This window comes from Salmo salar, unplaced genomic scaffold (genome assembly GCF_965601325.2).
Source record: "Salmo salar unplaced genomic scaffold, fSalSal1 ptg000412l, whole genome shotgun sequence".
NCBI lineage: Eukaryota > Metazoa > Chordata > Actinopteri > Salmoniformes > Salmonidae > Salmo > Salmo salar.
In genome coordinates this window covers 470,001-491,794 of record NW_027675379.1, presented here as the reverse complement: position 1 = coordinate 491,794, position 21,794 = coordinate 470,001, and the positions used below count along the sequence as shown (strand labels likewise).

The window sequence follows — 21,794 nt, the reverse complement described above, 5'->3', positions numbered from 1 at the left end:
ATCTGAATGAAAGAAATAATATTATTAAATACTTTTTTCTTTACATAGTTGAATGTGCTGACAACAAAATCACACACAAATAATCAATGGAAATCCAATTTATCAACCCATGGAGGTCTGGATTTGGAGTCACACTCAAAATTAAAGTGGAAAACCACACTACAGGCTGATCCAACTTTGATGTAATGTCCTTAAAACAAGTCAAAATGAGGCTCAGTAGTGTGTGTGGCCTCCACATGCCTGTATGACCTCCCTACAACGCCTGGGCATGCTCCTGATGAGGTGGCGGATGGTCTCCTGAGGGATCTCCTCCCAGACCTGGACTAAAGCATCCGCCAACTCCTGGACAGTCTGTGGTGCAACGTGGCGTTGGTGGATGGAGCGAGACATGATGTCCCAGATGTGCTCAATTGGATTCAGGTCTGGGGACCTGGCGGGCCAGTCCATAGCATCAATGCCTTCCTCTTGCAGGAACTGCTGACACACTCCAGCCACATGAGGTCTAGCATTGTCTTGCATTAGGAGGAACCCAGGGCCAACCGCACCAGCATATGGTCTCACAAGGGGTCTGAGGACCTCATCTTGGTACCTAATGGCAGTCAGGCTACCTCTGGCGAGCACATGGAGGGCTGTGCGGCCCCCCAAAGAAATGCCACCCCACACCATGACTGACCCCCTGCCAACATCCTCATGCTGGAGGATGTTGCAGGCAGCAGAACGTTCTCCACGGCGTCTCCAGACTCTGTCACGTCTGTCACGTGCTCAGTGTGAACCTGCTTTCATCTGTGAAGAGCACAGGGCGCCAGTGGCGAATTTGCCAATCTTGGTGTTCTCTGGCAAATGCCAAACGTCCTGCACGGTGTTGGGCTGTAAGCACAACCCCCACCTGTGGACGTCGGGCCCTCATACCACCCTCATGGAGTCTGTTTCTGACCGTTTGAGCAGACACGTGCACATTTGTGGCCTGCTGGAGGTCATTTTGCAGGGCTCTGGCAGTGCTCCTCCTGCTCCTCCTTGCACAAAGGCGGAGGTAGCGGTCCTGCTGCTGGGTTGTTGCCCTCCTACGGCCTCCTCCACGTCTCCTGATGTACTGGCCTGTCTCCTGGTAGCGCCTCCATGCTCTGGACACTACGCTGACAGACACAGCAAACCTTCTTGCCACAGCTCGCATTGATGTGCCATCCTGGATGAGCTGCACTACCTGAGCCACTTGTGTGGGTTGTAGACTCCGTCTCATGCTACCACTAGAGTGAAAGCACCGCCAGTATTCAAAAGTGACCAAAACATCAGCCAGGAAGCATAGGAACTGAGAAGTGGTCTGTGGTCACCACCTGCTGAAACACTCCTTTATTGGGGGTGTCTTGCTTATTGCCTATAATTTCCACCTGTTGTCTATTCCATTTGCACAACAGCATGTGAAATGTATTGTCAATCAGTGTTGCTTCCTAAGTGGACAGTTGTGTTGTTTAAGTGTTCCCTTTATTTTTTTGAGCAGTATAGTTTAATATCTATATGGTTTAATATCTGTATGGGTTAATATCTATATAGTTTAATATCTGTACGGTTTAATATCTATATAGTTTAATATCTATATAGTCGTGACAATATATATAGTTTAATATCTATATGGTTTAATATATGTATTGTTTAATATCTGTATTGTTTAATTTCTGTGTGGTTTAATATCTATATAGTTTAATATCTGTACGGTTTAATATATTGTTCAATATCTATATATTTTAATATCTGTATGGTTTAAATTCTGTATAGTTTAGTTTTTGTGTGGTTAAATATCTATATAGTTTAATATCTATATAGATCAATTTCTGTGCGGTTTAATATCTATATAGTTTAATATCTATATAGTTTAATATCTATATAGGTTAATATCTATATAGTTTAATATCTATATAGTTTAATATCAATGTAGTTGTCATAAGCGTCGTAATGGACAGACCAAGGTGCAGCGGGTATAGTGCTCATCTTCTTTTACTTTATTAGAAAAGGAACACTCAAACAAAATAAACAAAAAATGACGAAACAGTTCCATAAGGCAACACAGGCTATACAGAAAACAACCACCCACAAAACCCAAAGGAAAACAGGCTGCCTAAGTATGGCTTCCAATCAGAGACAACGAAAAACACCTGCCTCTGATTGGAAACCATACTCGGCCAAACATAGAAAAAGAAAACTAGAATAAACATAGAAATAGAAAATATAGAACAAAAATCCCCTAAACACACCCTGACCATACTACAATGACAAATGAACCCTTTTACTGGTCAGGACGTGACAGTAGTTTAATTTCTGTATAGATTAATTTCTGTGTGGTTTAATATCTATATAGTTTAATATCTGCATGGTTTATTGTCTATATAGTTTAATATCTATATAGTTTAATTTCTGTGTGGTTTAATATCTATATAGTTTAATATCTATATAGTTTAATATCTGTATGGTTAATTATCTGTATAGTTTAATATCTGTATGGTTAATTATCTATACAGTTTAATATCTAAATAGTTTAATATGTATATGGTTTAATATATGGTTTAACATCTATTTAGTTTAATATAGTTGAATAATAATTAATAATAATAATAACAATTAATTTAATATAGTTTAATATCTAAATGGTTTAATATCTATATAGTTTAATATCTGTGTGGATTAATATCTATATAGTTTAATTTCTGTGTGGTTTAATATCTGTATAGTTTAATATCTGTATGGTTAATTATCTGTATAGTTTAATATGTGTATGGATAATTATCTATACAGTTTAATATCGAAATAGTTTAATATCTGTATGGTTTAATATCTGTGTGGTTTAATATCTATATAGTTTAATATCTGTTTGGTTTAGTGTCTGTATGGTTTAAAATCTATGTAGTTTAATATATGTATAGTTTTATCTGTATCGTTTAATATCTACGTAGTTGATTATCTATATGGTTTAATATCTATGTGGTTTAATATCTGTATGATTTATTACATGTATTTTGTAATCCACAAAACATTAAAAACACCTGCTGTTGTACCACAATACACATTAAAATTCATTGAACACATTAAACTTCACATTCTACACAATGAAAAACACATTATTATACACAATAAATGAAATGCAAAACACAATCATAAAAAGTGATCCTATCCACCTATCCATCTGAATGACCGAGAGACACCAATTCCTTCAATTTTAAACTGTATTGTAGATTATTCCACAACACGGCGCAAGGAAAGCAAAGGCTGATCTACCTAACTCTCTGGACACTAAAGGCTGATCTACCTAACTCTCTAGACACTAAAGGCTGATCTACCTAAATCTCTAGACACTAAAGGCTGAGCTACCTAACTCTCTAGACACCAGAAACTAAAGGCTGATCTACCTAACTCTCTAGACACTAAAGGCTGATCTACCTAACTCTCGAGACACTAAAGGAGTCTCCACTTAACTCTCTAGACACTAAAGGAGTCTCCACCTAACTCTCTAGACACTAAAGGAGTCTCCACCTAACTCTCTAGACACTAAAGGAGTCTCCACCTAACTCTCTAGACACCAGAAACTAAAGGCTGATCTTCCTAACTCTCTAGACACTAAAGGTGTCTCCACCTAACTCTCTAGACACCAGAAACTAAAGGCTGATCTTCCTAACTCTCTAGACACTAAAGGAGTCTCCACCTAACTCTCTAGACACTAAAGGAGTCTCCACCTAACTCTCTAGACACTAAAGGCAGTCTCCACCTAACTCTCTAGACACTAAAGGAGTCTCCACCTAACTCTCTAGACACTAAAGGAGTCTCCACCAAACTCTCTAGAAACTAAAGGAATCTTCACCTAACTCTCTAGACACTAAAGGAGTCTCCACCTAACTCTCTAGACACTAAAGGAGTCTCCACCTAACTCTCTAGACACTAAAGGAGTCTCCACCTAACTCTCTAGAACTAAAGGAGTCTCCATAGTTAACCAACCCTGTGAACGGGATTGATAACTTGATAACATTAATGTTAGGTCATTTGGAAGTTTGTGGGGCAGGGCTTTGTAAACAGAAAGAGCGTGATGATGTGATCTACATGACTTCAAAGGTCCAGTCCACCAATGATGAGTAGTAAAACTGTCTCCTGTGACAAAATGAAGGGCTTTATGAAAAACAGCTTCTAGGGGTTTAACATTAGAGGCATCTGCGCTTTGATAAATAGTATCACCATAATCAACAACAGGTAGACAGGTTGATAAATAGTATCACCATAATCAACAACAGGTAGAAAGGTTGATAAATAGTATCACCATAACAACAGGTAGACAGGTTGATAAATAGTATCACCATAACAACACGGTAGAAAGGCTGATAAATAGTATCACCATAACAACAGGTAGACAGGTTGATAAATAGTATCACCATAATCAACAACAGGTAGACAGGTTGATAAATAGTATCACCATAATCAACAACAGGTAGACAGGTTGATAAATAGTATCACCATAACAACAGGTAGACAGGTTGATAAATAGTATCACCATAATCAACAACAGGTAGACAGGTTGATAAATAGTATCACCATAACAACAACAGGTAGAAAGGCTGATAAATAGTATCACCATAACAACAGGTAGAAAGGTTGATAAATAGTATCACCATAACAACAGGTAGAAAGGTTGATAAATAGTATCACCATAACAACAGGTAGAAAGGTTGATAAATAGTATCACCATAACAACAGGTAGAAAGGTTGATAAATAGTATCATCATAACAACAGGTAGAAAGGTTGATAAATAGTATCACCATAACAACAGGTAGAAAGGTTGATAAATAGTATCACCATAACAACAACAGGTAGAAAGGTTGATAAATAGTATCATCATAACAACAGGTAGACAGGTTGATAAATAGTATCACCATAACAACAGGTAGAAAGGTTGATAAATAGTATAACCATAACCATCACCATAAGGTCAGCAGGGGGGGTAATGGGACTGTAGTCTTGTCTCAGCCAGGTCAGCAGTCGGGGCAATTGTGTACATAATAGTATCATCTGTACACAACATGGCCTAAAAGTATGTGGACACCCCTTCATATTAGTGGATTCGGCTATTTCAGCCACACACGTTGCTGACAGGTGTGTAAAATTGAGCACACTGTCATGCAATCTCCATAGACAAACATTGGCAGTAGAATGGCCTTACTGAAGAGCTCAGTGACTTTCAACTTGGCACCGTCATAGGATGCCACCGTTCCATCAAGTCAGTTCATCAAATTTCTGCCCTGCTAGAGCTGCCCCCGGTCAAGTATAAGTGCTGTTATTGTGAAGTGGTAACGTCTTGGAGCAACAACGGCTCAGCCACAAAGTGGTAGGCCACACAAGCTCAAAGAACGGGGCCGCCGAGTGCTGTAGCGCGTAAAAATCGCCTGTCCTCGGTTGCAACACTCCACAAAGCAAGTCCTGCTGGCTCTATCTTATCTTGATTATTGTCCAGTCAAATGGTCAAGTGCTGCAAAAAAATAACTAGTTAAACTGCAGCTGGCCCAGAACAGAGCGGCATGTTTTGCTCTTCATTATAATCAGAGGGCTGACATAAATACTATGCTGCCAGTCTCTCTTGGATAAGAGTTGAGGAGAGACTGACTGCATCACTTCTTCTTTTTATAAGAAACATGAATGTGATGAAAATCCCAAATTGTTTGCTTTGTCAACTTACACACAGCTCTGACACACACACTTACCCCACCAGACATGCCACCAGGGGTCTTTTCACAGTCCACAGGTCCAGAACAAATTCAAGGGAAACGTACGGTATTATAGAGAGCCATGAGTGCATGGAACTCCCTTCCATCTAATATACAGTATTATAGAGAGACATGAACTCCCTTCCATCTAATATACAGTATTATAGAGAGCCATGAACTCCCTTCCATCTAATATACAGTATTATAGAGAGCCATGAACTCCCTTCCATCTAATATACAGTATTATAGAGAGCCATGAACTCCCTTCCATCTAATATACAGTATTATAGAGAGACATGAACTCCCTTCCATCTAATATACAGTATTATAGAGAGCCATGAACTCCCTTCCATCTAATATACAGTATTATAGAGAGCCATGAACTCCCTTCCATCTAATATACAGTATTATAGAGAGCCATGAACTCCCTTCCATCTAATATACAGTATTATAGAGAGACATGAACTCCGTTCCATCTAATATACAGTATTATACAGTCATGAACTCCCTTCCATCTAATATACAGTATTATTATAGAGAGACATGAACTCCCTTCCATCTAATATACAGTATTATACAGTCATGAACTCCCTTCCATCTAATATACAGTATTATAGAGAGACATGAACTCCCTTCCATCTAATATACAGTATTATAGAGAGCCATGAACTCCCTTCCATCTAATATACAGTATTATAGAGAGCCATGAACTCCCTTCCATCTAATATACAGTATTATAGAGAGCCATGAACTCCCTTCCATCTAATATACAGTATTATAGAGAGACATGAACTCCCTTCCATCTAATATACAGTATTATACAGTCATGAACTCCCTTCCATCTAATATACAGTATTATAGAGAGACATGAACTCCCTTCCATCTAATATACAGTATTATACAGTCATGAACTCCCTTCCATCTAATATACAGTATTATAGAGAGCCATGAACTCCCTTCCATCTAATATACAGTATTATACAGTCATGAACTCCCTTCCATCTAATATACAGAGTCATGAACTCCCTTCCTCTAATATACAGAGCCATGAACTCCCTTCCATCTTATATAGCGCAAGTGAAACCTGGTTTCAAAAAAACAAAAATGCCAAGGCAAAGGGTGGCTACTTTGAAGAATCTAAAATATTAAATATATTTTGATTTGTGTAACACTTCTTTGGTTATTACATGATTCCATATGTGTTATTTCATAGTTTTGATGTCTTCACTATTATTCCACAATGTAGAAAATAGTAAAAAATAAAGAAAAACCCTTGAATGAGTGGGTGTGTCCAAACTTTTGACTGGAACTGTACGTGGAACAGCTCAGTGTTTACATCATGTACCATAGTGATAGTTCTCTCTGTGTGTTTCAGTGTTTACATCATGTACCATAGTGATAGTTCTCTCTGTGTGTTTCAGTGTTTACATCATGTACCATAGTGATAGTTCTCTCTGTGTGTTTCAGTGTTTACATCATGTACCATAGTGATCGTTCTCTCTGTGTGTTTCAGTGTTTACATCATGTACCATAGTGATAGTTCTCTCTGTGTGTTTCAGTGCTGTTGAGTACACTGGTATACTGTAGCCTCGGACAAGGTGGAGGTGAGTACATTTATCTATATTCATCACCTGTTCTATAATAGTAACATTTCTCTATATTCATCACCTGTTCTATAATAGTAACATTTATCTATATTCATCACCTGTTCTATAATAGTATCATTTATCTATATTCATCACCTGTTCTATAATAGTAACATTTATCTATATTCATCACCTGTTCTATAATAGTAACATTTATCTATATTCATCACCTGCTCTATAATAGTAACATTTATCTATATTCATCACCTGTTCTATAATAGTAACATTTCTCTATATTCATCACCTGTTCTATAATAGTAACATTTATCTATATTCATCACCTGTTCTATAATAGTAACATTTCTCTATATTCATCACCTGTTCTATAATAGTAACATTTATCTATATTCATCACCTGCTCTATAATAGTAACATTTATCTATATTCATCACCTGTTCTATAATAGTAACATTTATCTATATTCATCACCTGCTCTATAATAGTAACATTTATCTATATTCATCACCTGTTCTATAATAGTAACATTTATCTATATTCATCACCTGTTCTATAATAGTAACATCTCTCTATATTCATCACCTGTTCTATAATAGTAACATTTCTCTATATTCATCACCTGTTCTATAATAGTAACATTTATCTATATTCATCACCTGTTCTATAATAGTAACATTTCTCTATATTCATCACCTGTTCTATAATAGTAACATTTATCTATATTCATCACCTGCTCTATAATAGTAACATTTATCTATATTCATCACCTGTTCTATAATAGTAACATTTCTCTATATTCATCACCTGTTCTATAATAGTAACATTTCTCTATATTCATCACCTGTTCTATAATAGTAACATTTATCTATATTCATCACCTGTTCTATAATAGTAACATTTATCTATATTCATCACCTGTTCTATAATAGTATCATTTCTTCCTGGTCTCTTCATTGGTTCTTCATGTCTCCAGTCCTTATTCTCTTAGTAAATAATGTTCCATAATGGATCTCCACCTGTTCTAGCTGCTCTCACCTGCAACACATCACAGGGTAGAAAGTGATACTCTGTGATGTGAGATACAGACTCATATAGCTACATAATGACTATAACTCCATACAGACTCATATAGCTACATAATGACTATAACTCCATACAGACTCATATAGCTACATAATGACTATAACTCCAACCCTGGGGTTAATAGCTCCAATCCAACCCTGGGGTTAATAGCTGCAATCCAACCCTGGGGTTAATAGCTGTAATCCAACCCTGGGGTTAATAGCTGCAATCCAACCCTGGGGTTAATAGCTGCAATCCAACCCTGGGGTTAATAGCTGCAATCCAACCCTGGGGTTAATAGCTGCAATCCAACCCTGGGGTTAATAGCTGCAATCCAACCCTGGGATTAATAGCTGCAATCCAACCCTGGGGTTAATAGCTGCAATCCAACCCTGGGGTTAATAGCTGCAATCCAACCCTGGGGTGGGTTATCGTAAATCAGGTCTGCAGAACTACAATAGAGAGACTGTCACTTCTCTCTCCTCCCTCCCTCCCTCCCTCCCTCCCTCCCTCCCTCCCTCCCTCCCTCCCTCCATTCTGTCTCTCTCTCACTATTTATCTTTCTCCCGCTCTCTCCACTCTACCCTCCATCCCTCTCTCTATCTCTCTCTCTCCCACTCTCTCTCTCTCCACTCTCTCCACTCTCTCCTCTCTCCATCCAGTCTCTCTCTCTCTATTTATCTTTCTCCCACTCTCTCCACTCTACCCCCCCTCCTGTTTCTCTCTCTATTTCTCTCTCTTCCTCTCTCCATATCAATTCAATTCAATTCAAGGGGCTTTATTGTCATGGGAAACACATGTTAACATTGCCAAAGTAAGTGAGGTAGATAATATACAAAAGTGAAATAAACAATAAAAATGAACAGTAAAAACTCACAGAAGTTCCAAAAGAATAAAGACATTTCAAATGTCATATTATGTATATATACAGTGTTGTAACAATGTACAAATGGTTAAAGTACAAAAGGGAAATTAAATAAACATAAATATGGGTTGTATTTACAATGGTGTTTGTTCTTCACTTGTTGACCTTTTCTTGTGACAACAGGTCACAAATCTTGCTGCTGTGGTGGAACACTGTGGTATTTCACCCAGTAGATATGGGAGTTTATCAAAATTGGGTTTGTTTTCGAATTCTTTGTGGATCTGTGTAATCTGAGGGAAATATGTGTCTCTAATATGGTCGTACATATGGCATACATCTTTCTATCTCTCTCTATTTCTCTCGCTTTCTCTCTCTCTCTCTGCCCCCCCCCCCCCCCCCCCACCCACCATCTCTCGCTCTCTCTCTCTCTCTCTCTGTGTGTGTGTGAGTCCAGTGAGTGTGCATAGAGCCAGTTTGATTGACTGTTCAGGCTTGGTGGTGCAGCTGTAGAACATTTGGCAGATCTGAGGGCCCATGCCAAATCTTTTCACCCTCCTGAGGGGGTAGAGGCATTGTCGTGCCCTCTTCACGACTGTCTTGGTGTGTTTGGACCATAATAATGTGGACATCGAGGAACTTGAAGCTCTCGACCCGCTCCACTTCAGCCCCATTGATGTGAATGGGGGCATGCTCAGCCCCACGTTTCCTGTAGTCCACGATCATCTCCTTTGACTTGCTGACGTTGAGGGAGAGGTTTTCGTCCTGGCACCACACTGCCAGGTCTCTGACATCCTAGGCCTATCTCTCATCGTTGTCGGTGATCAGGCCTACCACCGTTATGTCGTTGTCAAACTTGATGATGGTGTTGAAGTCGTGTGTGGCCATGCAGTCGTGGGTGAACAGGGAGTACAGGAGGGGACTGAGCACGCACCCCTGAGGGGCCCCAGTGTTGAGGATCAGCGTGGCAGATGTGTTGTTACCTACCCTTACCACCTGGGGGCGGCCCGTCAGGAAGTCCAGGATCCAGTTGCAGAGGAAGGTGTTTAGTCCCAGGATCCTTAGCTTAGTGATGAGCTTTGAGGGTATTATGGTATTGAACGCTGAGCTGTAGTCAATGAACAGCATTCTCACATAGGTGTTCCTTTTGTCCAGGTGGGAAAGGGCAGTGTGGAGTGCAATAGAGATTGCATCATCTGTGGATCTGTTGGTGTGGTATGCGAATTGGAGTGGGTCTAGGGTTTCCGGGGTAATGGTGTTGATGTGAGCCATGACCAGCCTTTCAAAGCATTTCAAGGCTACAGACTTGAGTGCTACGGGTCGGTAGTCATTTAGGCAGGTTACCTTAGTGTTCTTGGGCACAGGGACTATGGTGGTCTGCTTGAAACATGTTGGTATTACAGACTCAGTCAGGGACAGGTTAGAAATGTCATTGAAGACACAAGTTTGTCAGCGGATTCTCTGAGTACACGTCCTGCTAATCCGTCTGGCCCTGTGGCCTTGTGTATGTTGACCTGTTTAAAGGTCTTACTCACGTTGGCTACGGAGAGCGACAACACACAGTCGTCCGGAACAGCTGATGCTCTCTTGCATTTGTGAATGTTGACCTGTCTGAAGGTATGATAACATGTAATCTACAAGGGCTCATGACATGGTGGGAGCTATGGATATTGTCATTTAGAGCGTTTATTTGCAGAAAATGACAACTGGTCAAAATAACAAAAAAGATGCAGTGTTGTCAGACCTCGAATAAAGCAAAGAAAATAAGTTCATATTAATTTTTAAACAACACAATACTAATGTTTTAACTTAGGAAGAGAGAACCCTGATTTCCCTCATCAGCTTTCATGCGTCTTGGCATACTCTCCACCAGTCTTCCAAATTGACGTTGAGTATGCTGGTCCTGGCGTTTAAATTCAAGCAGCTCGGCTTTGTTTGATGTCTTGTGACCGTCCATCTTCATCTTGATCACATTCCAGAGGTTTTCAATGGGGTTCAGGTCTGGAGATTGGACTGGCCATGACAGGGTCTTGATCTGGTGGTCCTCCAGCTACAATGGGGTTCAGGTCTGGAGATTGGGCTGGCCATGACAGGGTCTTGATCTGGTGGTCCTCCAGCTACAATGGGGTTCAGGTCTGGAGATTGGGCTGGCCATGACAGGGTCTTGATCTGGTGGTCCTCCAGCTACAATGGGGTTCAGGTCTGGAGATTGGGCTGGACATGACAGGGTCTTGATCTGGTGGTCCTCCAGCTACAATGGGGTTCAGGTCTGGAGATTGGGCTGGACATGACAGGGTCTTGATCTGGTGGTCCTCCAGCTACAATGGGGTTCAGGTCTGGAGATTGGGCTGGCCATGACAGGGTCTTGATCTGGTGGTCCTCCAGCTACAATGGGGTTCAGGTCTGGAGATTGGACTGGCCATGACAGGGTCTTGATCTGGTGGTCCTCCAGCTACAATGGGGTTCAGGTCTGGAGATTGGGCTGGCCATGACAGGGTCTTGATCTGGTGGTCCTCCAGCTACAATGGGGTTCAGGTCTGGAGATTGGGCCGGCCATGACAGGGTCTTGATCTGGTGGTCCTCCAGCTACAATGGGGTTCAGGTCTGGAGATTGGGCCGGCCATGACAGGGTCTTGATCTGGTGGTCCTCCAGCTACAATGGGGGTTCAGGTCTGGAGATTGGGCTGACCATGACAGGGTCTTGATCTGGTGGTCCTCAGCTACAATGGGGTTCAGGTCTGGAGATTGGGCTGGCCATGACAGGGTCTTGATCTGGTGGTCCTCCATCCACACCTTGATTGACCTGGCTGTGTGGCATGGAGCATTGTCCTGCTGGAAAAAAACTATCCTCAGAGTTGGGGAACATTGTCACTATCAGGTATGAAAGACCCAGATGCAGACCACGTCGTAATAAACACTAGTTTAATGATCCAATAGGGGCAGGCAATACACAGGTCAAGACTGGGTAATCAGAGGTGGGGCAACGGTACCGGACGACGGGCAGGTTTCAGGGTCAGGGTATGCAGAGGTCGGTAATCCAGAGGGGGGCAAAGGTACAGGTCTGCAGGCAGAGTGGTCAGGGGCAGGCAGAGTGGTCAGGCAGGCGGGCTCAGAGTCAGGACAGGCAAGGGTCAAAACCAGGAAGGCGAGAAAAAGAGAGACTGGGAAAAGGAGCTGAAACACAAAATGGTGGTTGACTTGACAAACAAGACGAACTGGCAACAGACAAACAGAGAACACGTATAAATACCCAGGGGATAATGGGGAAGATGGGCGGGGAGGGGGGGTGGAAACAATCACAAAGACAGGTGAAACAGATCAGGGTGTGACAGTCAGAGCAGAAGGAAGCACGTTTTCTTCCAGAACAACCTTGTACGTGGCTTGATTCATGCATCCTTCACGAAGACAAATCTGCCCGATTCCAGCCTTGCTGAAACACCCCCCTGACCACCACCGATCCTCCACCAAATTTCACAGTGTGCGACCTGGAGAGGCCTACAAGCCACAATGTGTGCATTGATATGTAGGTTACGTGTGCCTTTAAAAAAAAAAAATATTAACCCTACCTACCCCTACACTAACCCTACCTACCCTACACTAACCCTACCTACCCCTACACTAACCCTACCTACCCCTACACTAACCTACCTCTACACTAACCCTACCTACCCCTACACTAACCTACCTCTACACTAACCCTACCTACCCCTACACTAACCTACCTCTACACTAACCCTACCTACCTTACACTAACCCTACCTACCCCTACACTAACCCTACCTACCCTACACTAACCCTACCTACCCCTACACTAACCCTACCTACCCTACACTAACCCTACCTACCCCTACACTAACCTACCTCTACACTAACCCTACCTACCCCTACACTAACCTACCTCTACACTAACCCTACCTACCCCTACACTAACCTACCTCTACACTAACCCTACCTACCCCTACACTAACCTACCTCTACACTAACCCTACCTACCCCTACACTAACCTACCTCTACACTAACCCTACCTACCCCTACACTAACCTACCTCTACACTAACCCTACCTACCCCTACACTAACCTACCTACCCTACACTAACCCTACCTACCCTACACTAACCCTACCTACCCCTACACTAACCCTACCTACCCTACACTAACCCTACCTACCCTACACTAACCCTACCTACCCTACACTAACCCTACCTACCCCTACACTAACCCTATCTACCCTACACTAACCCTACCTACCCTACACTAACCCTACTAACCCTACCTAATCTACACTAACCCTACCTACCCCTACACTAACCCTACCTACCCCTACACTAACCCTACTTATCCTACACTAACCCTACCTACCCCTACACTAACCCTACCTACCCTACACTAACCCTACCTAATCTACACTAACCCTACCTACACTAATATATATAGAATAGCCAGGTTAAACAGCTAGAGAATAGCCTCTCTCTGCTGTGTTTCTGCATCTCTGTTAGAATATAAAGCCTTGTCTCCAGATCTCAGGATAGTATCCTACCCTCATCACCAGGTTAAACAGCTAGAGAATAGACTCTCTCTGCTCTGTTTCAGCATCTCTGTTAGAATATAAAGCCTTGTCTCAGGATAGTATCCTACCCTCATCACCAGGTTAAACAGCTAGAGAATAGCCTCTCTCTGCTGTGTTTCAGTATCTCTGTTCCAATACAGGCTCTACTGCTCTTGAGGGCCTTATTTAATAATTTACTTTAGACAATGCAACTCTCTCACTCTCTTTCTCTCTCTATCCCTCTGTCTGTCTTTCTCTCTCTCTGTCTCTCTGTCTCTTTCTCAGATCTCTCTCTTCCAGCCTCTCTGAGTGTCAGTCCTGACAGATCTCAGTTCTTTGAATATGAGTCTGTCTCTCTGAGCTGTGAGGTTCAGGGGAACTCTGCTGGATGGAGAGTGGTGAGGAACACAGAGAGAGGAATCCTTTCAGAGTGTCATACTGACTGGGGAAAACAACAAGGGTCTTCATGCACCGTGTCACTAATACCATCAGACAGTGGAGTGTACTGGTGTGAGTCTGGGTCTGGAGAACACAGCAATGCTGTCAACATCACAGTACATGGTATGTCCACAAACACCATCTACTAACATTATAGTGTTTAGTGGTTCATCTGGTTTCAGATAGCTGATGTTATGTTTATATATGATGTTTATATATTATATACAGCTGGAGCTGTGATCCTGGAGAGACCTGTTTATATATGATGTTTATATATTATATACAGCTGGTGCTGTGATCCTGGAGAGACCTGTTTATATATGATGTTTATATATTATATACAGCTGGAGCTGTGATCCTGGAGAGACCTGTTTATATATAATGTTTATATATTATATACAGCTGGAGCTGTGATCCTGGAGAGACCTGTTTATATATGATGTTTATATATTATATACAGCTGGAGCTGTGATCCTGGAGAGCCCTGTTTATATATGATGTTTATATATTATATACAGCTGGTGCTGTGATCCTGGAGAGACCTGTTTATATATTATATACAGCTGGAGCTGTGATCCTGGAGAGACCTGTTTATATATGATGTTTATATATTATATACAGCTGGAGCTGTGATCCTGGAGAGCCCTGCCCTTCCTGTGACTGAGGGAGATTCTGTGACTCTGCGCTGCAGATATCAGGGAACTCCCTCTGACCTCACAGCTGTTTTCTACAAAGATGGATCCCTCATCAGGACTGAGACTACAGGAGAGATGACCATCCCTGCAGTATCCAAGTCAGATGAAGGACTCTACAAGTGTACCAACTCTGAAGGAGAATCACCAGACAGCTGGATGACAGTGACATGTGAGGAGAGAGTTACCTTATTTATATAAGATACAACATTTCAACCTTTTCCATTTCAATATAGTATGATACACTACACGACCACAAGCATGAGAACAAATCAGACAGAAGAAAAAAGCATGGAAAGATCGTACCTCATCAACTTACCTTGAACTCCTCAATTTCATCTTCCTAGAACAGTGAAGTGTGGAGGGCAAAGAGTGGATGGAGAGAGAATGAGAGAGAGAGAGAAATAAAGAAAGAGGGAAAGAGAGAACTAAAGAAAGATGGAGGGAGGGAGACAAGTTCAGACAGGATTGACCACCAAGATGAGCCAGTTTACCAGAGGCCGACCGAGAGAAAGAGAGAAGAGGGAAAGAGAGACACATTGATAAGAACACCAGACCCAGAAGTGACATGGCAACATGAAAATTCTCCTGACCACTGGGTCTGGTGTTCTTATCAATGTGTCTCTCTTTCCCTCTGACCACTGTGTGGTTTATCATGACCACTGTGGGGTTTATATTGACCACTGTGGGGTTTATATTGACCACTGGGGGGTTTATATTGACCACTGTGGGGTTTATATTGACCACTGGGGGGTTTATATTGACCACTGGGGGGTTTATATTGACCACTGGGGGGTTTATATTGACCACTGGGGGGTTTATATTGACCACTGTGGGGTTTATATTGACCACTGGGGGGTTTATATTGACCACTGGGGGGTTTATATTGACCACTGTGGGGTTTATATTGACCACTGGGGGGTTTATATTGACCACTGGGGGGTTTATATTGACCACTGTGGGGTTTATATTGACCACTGTGGGGTTTATCATGACCACTGGGGGGTTTATATTGACCACTGGGGGGTTTATATTGACCACTGTGGGGTTTATCATGACCACTGGGGGGTTTATATTGACCACTGGGGGGTTTATATTGACCACTGGGGGGTTTATATTGACCACTGGGGGGTTTATATTGACCACTGTGGGGTTTATATTGACCACTGTGGGGTTTATATTGACCACTGTGGGGTTTATATTGACCACTGGGGGGTTTATCATGACCACTGTGGGGTTTATATTGACCACTGGGGGGTTTATATTGACCACTGGGGGGTTTATATTGACCACTGGGGGGTTTATATTGACCACTGTGGGGTTTATATTGACCACTGTGGGGTTTATCATGACCACTGGGGGGTTTATATTGACCACTGTGGGGTTTATATTGACCACTGTGGGGTTTATATTGACCACTGGGGGGTTTATCATGACCACTGTGGGGTTTATATTGACCACTGGGGGGTTTATATTGACCACTGTGGGGTTTATATTGACCACTGTGGGGTTTATATTGACCACTGTGGGGTTTATATTGACCACTGGGGGGTTTATATTGACCACTGTGGGGTTTATATTGACCACTGTGGGGTTTATATTGACCACTGGGGGGTTTATATTGACCACTGTGGGGTTTATATTGACCACTGGGGGGTTTATATTGACCACTGTGGGGTTTATATTGACCACTGTGGGGTTTATATTGACCACTGGGGGGTTTATATTGACCACTGGGGGGTTTATATTGACCACTGGGGGGTTTATATTGACCACTGTGGGGTTTATCATGACCACTGTGGGGTTTATATTGACCACTGTGGGGTTTATATTGACCACTGGGGGGTTTATATTGACCACTGGGGGGTTTATATTGACCACTGGGGGGTTTATATTGACCACTGTGGGGTTTATATTGACCACTGTGGGGTTTATATTGACCACTGTGGGGTTTATATTGACCACTGGGGGGTTTATATTGACCACTGGGGGGTTTATATTGACCACTGTGGGGTTTATATTGACCACTGGGGGGTTTATATTGACCACTGGGGGGTTTATATTGACCACTGGGGGGTTTATATTGACCACTGTGGGGTTTATATTGACCACTGTGGGGTTTATATTGACCACTGGGGGGTTTATATTGACCACTGTGGGGTTTATATTGACCACTGGGGGGTTTATATTGACCACTGGGGGGTTTATATTGACCACTGGGGGGTTTATATTGACCACTGTTCGGTTTCTCAAAAAGAATAAGCTGGTAATATCAACAATCTACCTGTGGACAACCATGGACAATCTACAGTGATGTGATTGGTCCTGAAGGGGATGATGGTAGTATTCTACAGTGATGTGATTGGTCCTGAAGGGAATGGTGGTAGTATTCTACAGGATGTGATTGGTCCTGACGGGGATGGTGGTAGTATTCTACAGGATGTGATTGGTCCTGAAGGGGATGGTGGTAGTATTCTACAGGATGTGATTGGTCCCGAAGGGGATGGTGGTAGTATTCTACAGTGATGTGATTGGTCCTGAAGGGCATGGTGGTAGTATTCTACAGGATGTGATTGGTCCTGAAGGGGATGGTGATAGTATTCTATAGTGATGTGATTGGTCCTGAAGGGGATGATGGTAGTATTCTACAGGATGTGATTGGTCCTGAAGGGGATGGTGGTAGTATTCTACAGTGATGTGATTGGTCCTGAAGGGGATGGTGGTAGTATTCTACAGTGATGTGATTGGTCCTGAAGGGGATGGTGGTAGTATTCTACAGTGATGTGATTGGTCCTGAAGGGGATGGTGGTAGTATTCTACAGTGATGTGATTGGTCCTGAAGGGGATGGTGGTAGTATTCTACAGGATGTGATTGGTCCTGAAGGGAATGGTGGTAGTATGCTACAGTGATGTGATTGGTCCTGAAGGGGATGGTGGTAGTATTCTACAGGATGTGATTGGTCCTGAAGGGGATGGTGGTAGTATGCTACAGTGATGTGATTGGTCCTGAAGGGGATGGTGGTAGTATGCTACAGTGATGTGATTGGTCCTGAAGGGGATGGTGGTAGTATTCTACAGTGATGTGATTGGTCCTGAAGGGGATGGTGGTAGTATTCTACAGGATGTGATTGGTCCTGAAGGGGATGGTGGTAGTATGCTACAGTGATGTGATTGGTCCTGAAGGGGATGGTGGTAGTATTCTACAGGATGTGATTGGTCCTGAAGGGGATGGTGGTAGTATTCTACAGTGATGTGATTGGTCCTGAAGGGGATGGTGGTAGTATTCTACAGGATGTGATTGGTCCTGAAGGGAATGGTGGTAGTATTCTACAGTGATGTGATTGGTCCTGAAGGGGATGGTGGTAGTATTCTACAGGATGTGATTGGTCCTGAAGGGGATGGTGGTAGTATTCTACAGTGATGTGATTGGTCCTGAAGGGGATGGTGGTAGTATTCTACAGTGATGTGATTGGTCCTGAAGGGGATGGTGGTAGTATTCTACAGGATGTGATTGGTCCTGAAGGGGATGGTGGTAGTATTCTGGGTTTTCCGTGTTTCTCCTGATGTTTCCTGGTTCTGAACATGATTGCTGGGCCATGTTGACAGAGGACATACGACCCACGTGGGTCATCCGCAGTTTCTCAAAGTTCACCATCTACTTCATAGTTGTTCCCTGGGGAAAGACAAGAGAGGCTGTTAGTTAGAACAGATTGATTAACTTCTCAGGGCTACGTTAGTAGACCCACCCACGGTTCACACTATTCAACAACCAGTGAAATATCAATGACAGATTTCAAAAAAGCTTCACGGGGAAAGCACACTTTGCAATAATCTGAGTACGGCGCTCAGAAAAATACATCAGGCAATACAGATACCCGCCATTTTGGAGTCATCTAAAATCATAAATAACATTATAAATATTCACTTACCTTTGATGATCTTCATCAGAAGGCACTTCCAGGAATCCCAGGTCCACAACAAATGTTGTTTTGTTCGATAAAGTCCATAATTTATGTCTAAATACCTCCTTGTTGTTTGTGCGTTCAGTAAGCTACTCCAAATGTAGGAAGTGCGCCAAAAATTTCACGATGAAAAGTCAAAAAAGTTATATTTACCTTCGTAGAAACATGTCAAACGTTGTATAGCATCAATCTTTAGGGCCTTTTTAACATAAATATTAAATAATCGTAACGGCTGTCTGTGGAAAGAGTAGACAGCGGAGTTAGTGTTCATCTTGAGTTTTAATAAACGTAAGAACACTATACAACAAAACAAGAAAACCAACAACCAAACAGTCCTGTCGGGTTCAAAACACTAAACAGAAACAATCCCCCACAAAACCCAAAGGAAAAACAGGCTCCTTATGTGTGACTCCCAATCAGCAACAACGAACTACAGCTGTGCCTGATTGGGAGCCACACACGGCCCAAAACAAAGAAATACAAAAACATAGAAAAATGAACATAGAACGCCCACCCAATGTAACACCCTGGCCTAACCAAAATAAAGAACAAAAAACCCTCTCTATGGCCAGGGCGTTACAATAATATTCCAACAGGATGATTCCAATGTCTTGAAAAACGTTATGGAACACAGCTACCTCATCATGTGAATGCGCGCCACTAAACTCATGTCATTTTCTGAGTCACCAACTTCCCGGCCTTCTTGCTTGCTCTCTGTTCACTGCAAAAGCCTGAAACAAGGTTCATCTAGTGGAAGCCTTAGGAAGTGCAAAAGTGAACCCTAAGTCACTGTGTGTTAGATAGGCAATGACTTGAAAGGACTACAAGCATCAGATTTCCCACTTCCTGGTTGGATTTTTCTCAGGTTTTTGCCTGCCATATGAGTTCTGTTTTACTCAAAGACATCATTCAAACAGTTTCAGAAAGTTCAGAGTGTTCTCTATCCAAATCTACTAATAATATGCAAATATTTTACTCTGGGCCCGAGTATTAGGCAGTTTACTCTGGGCATGCTTTTCATCCGAAAATGAAAATACTGCCCCCTATACCTTATAAAGTTAAGATATACTGTATTTGTATTGTCTAATATTTTGGTCTTTGGTGAAGAAATTATTTATGTTTATATATTATATACTGCTGGAGCTGTGATCCTGGAGAGACCTGTTTATATATTATATACAGCTGGTGCTGTGATCCTGGAGAGACTTGTCTATATATGATGTTTATATATTATATACAGCTGGAGCTGTGATCCTGGAGTGACCTGTTTTATATATGATGTTTATATATTATATACAGCTGGAGCTGTGATCCTGGAGAGACCTGTTTATATATGATGTTTATATATTATATACAGCTGGTGCTGTGATCCTGGAGAGACCTGTCTATATATGATGTTTATATATTATATACAGCTGGTGAGAGACCTGCCCTTCCTGTGACTGAGAGAGATTCTGTGACAGGTGAGAATATGAGAAACCATGACATTCATATTATCTTGTCCTTCTTTACACTTGTCATCATGGGTGAGACATAACATTCATAATAGTTCTTATAATCTCTGCTTGGTCATTAGTAGTAATTCATACTGTACGTCTAAGATAATATTAACTTCTCACACTACCGTCCCACCCACAGTTCACACTATTCAACAGCCAGTGAAATATCAGGGCGGCAAATTCAAAACAACAAAATGTTATAATTCAAATTTCTCAAACATACAACTATTTTACACCATTTTATAGTTACACCTCTCCTTAATCTAACCACATTGTCCGATTTCAAAAAGGCTTTACGGCGAAAGCATAAAGTTAGATTATGTTAGGACAGTGCCAACACAAGAAAAACCACACAGCCATTTTCCAAGCAGGAGAGGTGTCACAAAAACCAGAAATACAGCTACAATTAAGCACTAACCTTTGACGATCTTCATCAGATGACACTCCTAGGACTCAATGTTACACAATACATGTATGTTTTGTTCGATAAAGTTCATATTTATATCCAAAAACTCAATTTTACATTGGCGCGTGATGTTCAGAAAATATTTTGCCTCCAAAACTGCCGGTGAATCAGCACAACAATTTACAAAAATACTCATCATAAACATTGATAAAATATTAAACTGTTAATCAAAGAAATATAGATAAACATCTCCTTAATGCAACCGCTGTGACAGATTTAAAATAAGCTTCACCGGGAAGCACACTTTGCTTATGGAACACAGCTACCTCATCACGTGAATGTGCGCATGTCATTTTCTGAGTCACCAACTTCACAGACTTCTTGTTCGCTCTCTGTTCACTGCAGACGCCTGAAACAAGGTTCTAAAGACTGTTGACATCTAGTGGAAGCCTTAGGAAGTGCAAAATGAACCCCAAGTCACTGTTTGTTAGATAGGCAATGACTTGAAAAGACTACAAGCATCAGATTTCCCACTTCCTGGTTGGATTTTTCTCAGGTTTTTGCCTGCCATATGAGTTCTGTTATTCTCACAGACATCATTCAAACAGTTTTAGAAACGTCAGAGTGTTTTCTATCCAAATCTACAAATAATATGCAAATATTTGACTCTGGGCCCGAGTATTAGGCAGTTCACTCTGGGCACGCTTTTCATCCGAAATCGAAAATACTGCCCCCTATACCTTATAAAGTTAATCAGTTAGATTCTAACTATTTACTGTGTTGTTTCCTCGTGTGTTTTAATCAGTTAGATTCTAACTATTTACTGTTTTCTCTTGTGTTTTTCAAGCTAACGGCTCCACCTCATCCTCCTCTCTCCTCCTCCCTCTGTCTTTGTCTGGGTTGATGGCTGCTCTCGCCATCTCTCTGATCATTCTACTGGTCCTGTTCTGCAAGAAGAGGAACAAACATGTAGCAGCTGAACCCAGAGA

At 41.7% G+C, this 21,794-nt stretch overlaps 1 protein-coding gene across 2 annotated transcripts in view; it reads left to right on the top strand.

The window, feature by feature from the left end:
• LOC106589967 (low affinity immunoglobulin gamma Fc region receptor III-A) overlaps positions 1-21,794 on the top strand; it is a 45,614-nt gene that overhangs the window by 1,581 nt on the left and 22,239 nt on the right. The window contains exons 2-6 of one of the 2 annotated variants that reach the window (XM_082971748.1): positions 7,293-7,337; positions 14,094-14,369; positions 14,868-15,110; positions 20,316-20,363; positions 21,653-21,794. The exon at positions 21,653-21,794 is cut by the window's right edge and continues 53 nt beyond it. In XM_082971748.1, the coding sequence (XP_082827874.1) occupies positions 7,293-7,337; positions 14,094-14,369; positions 14,868-15,110; positions 20,316-20,363; positions 21,653-21,794 (754 nt within the window). The remainder of the gene's footprint in view (positions 1-7,292; positions 7,338-14,093; positions 14,370-14,867; positions 15,111-20,315; positions 20,364-21,652) is intronic. The other variant, XM_082971749.1, reaches the window with a different exon arrangement.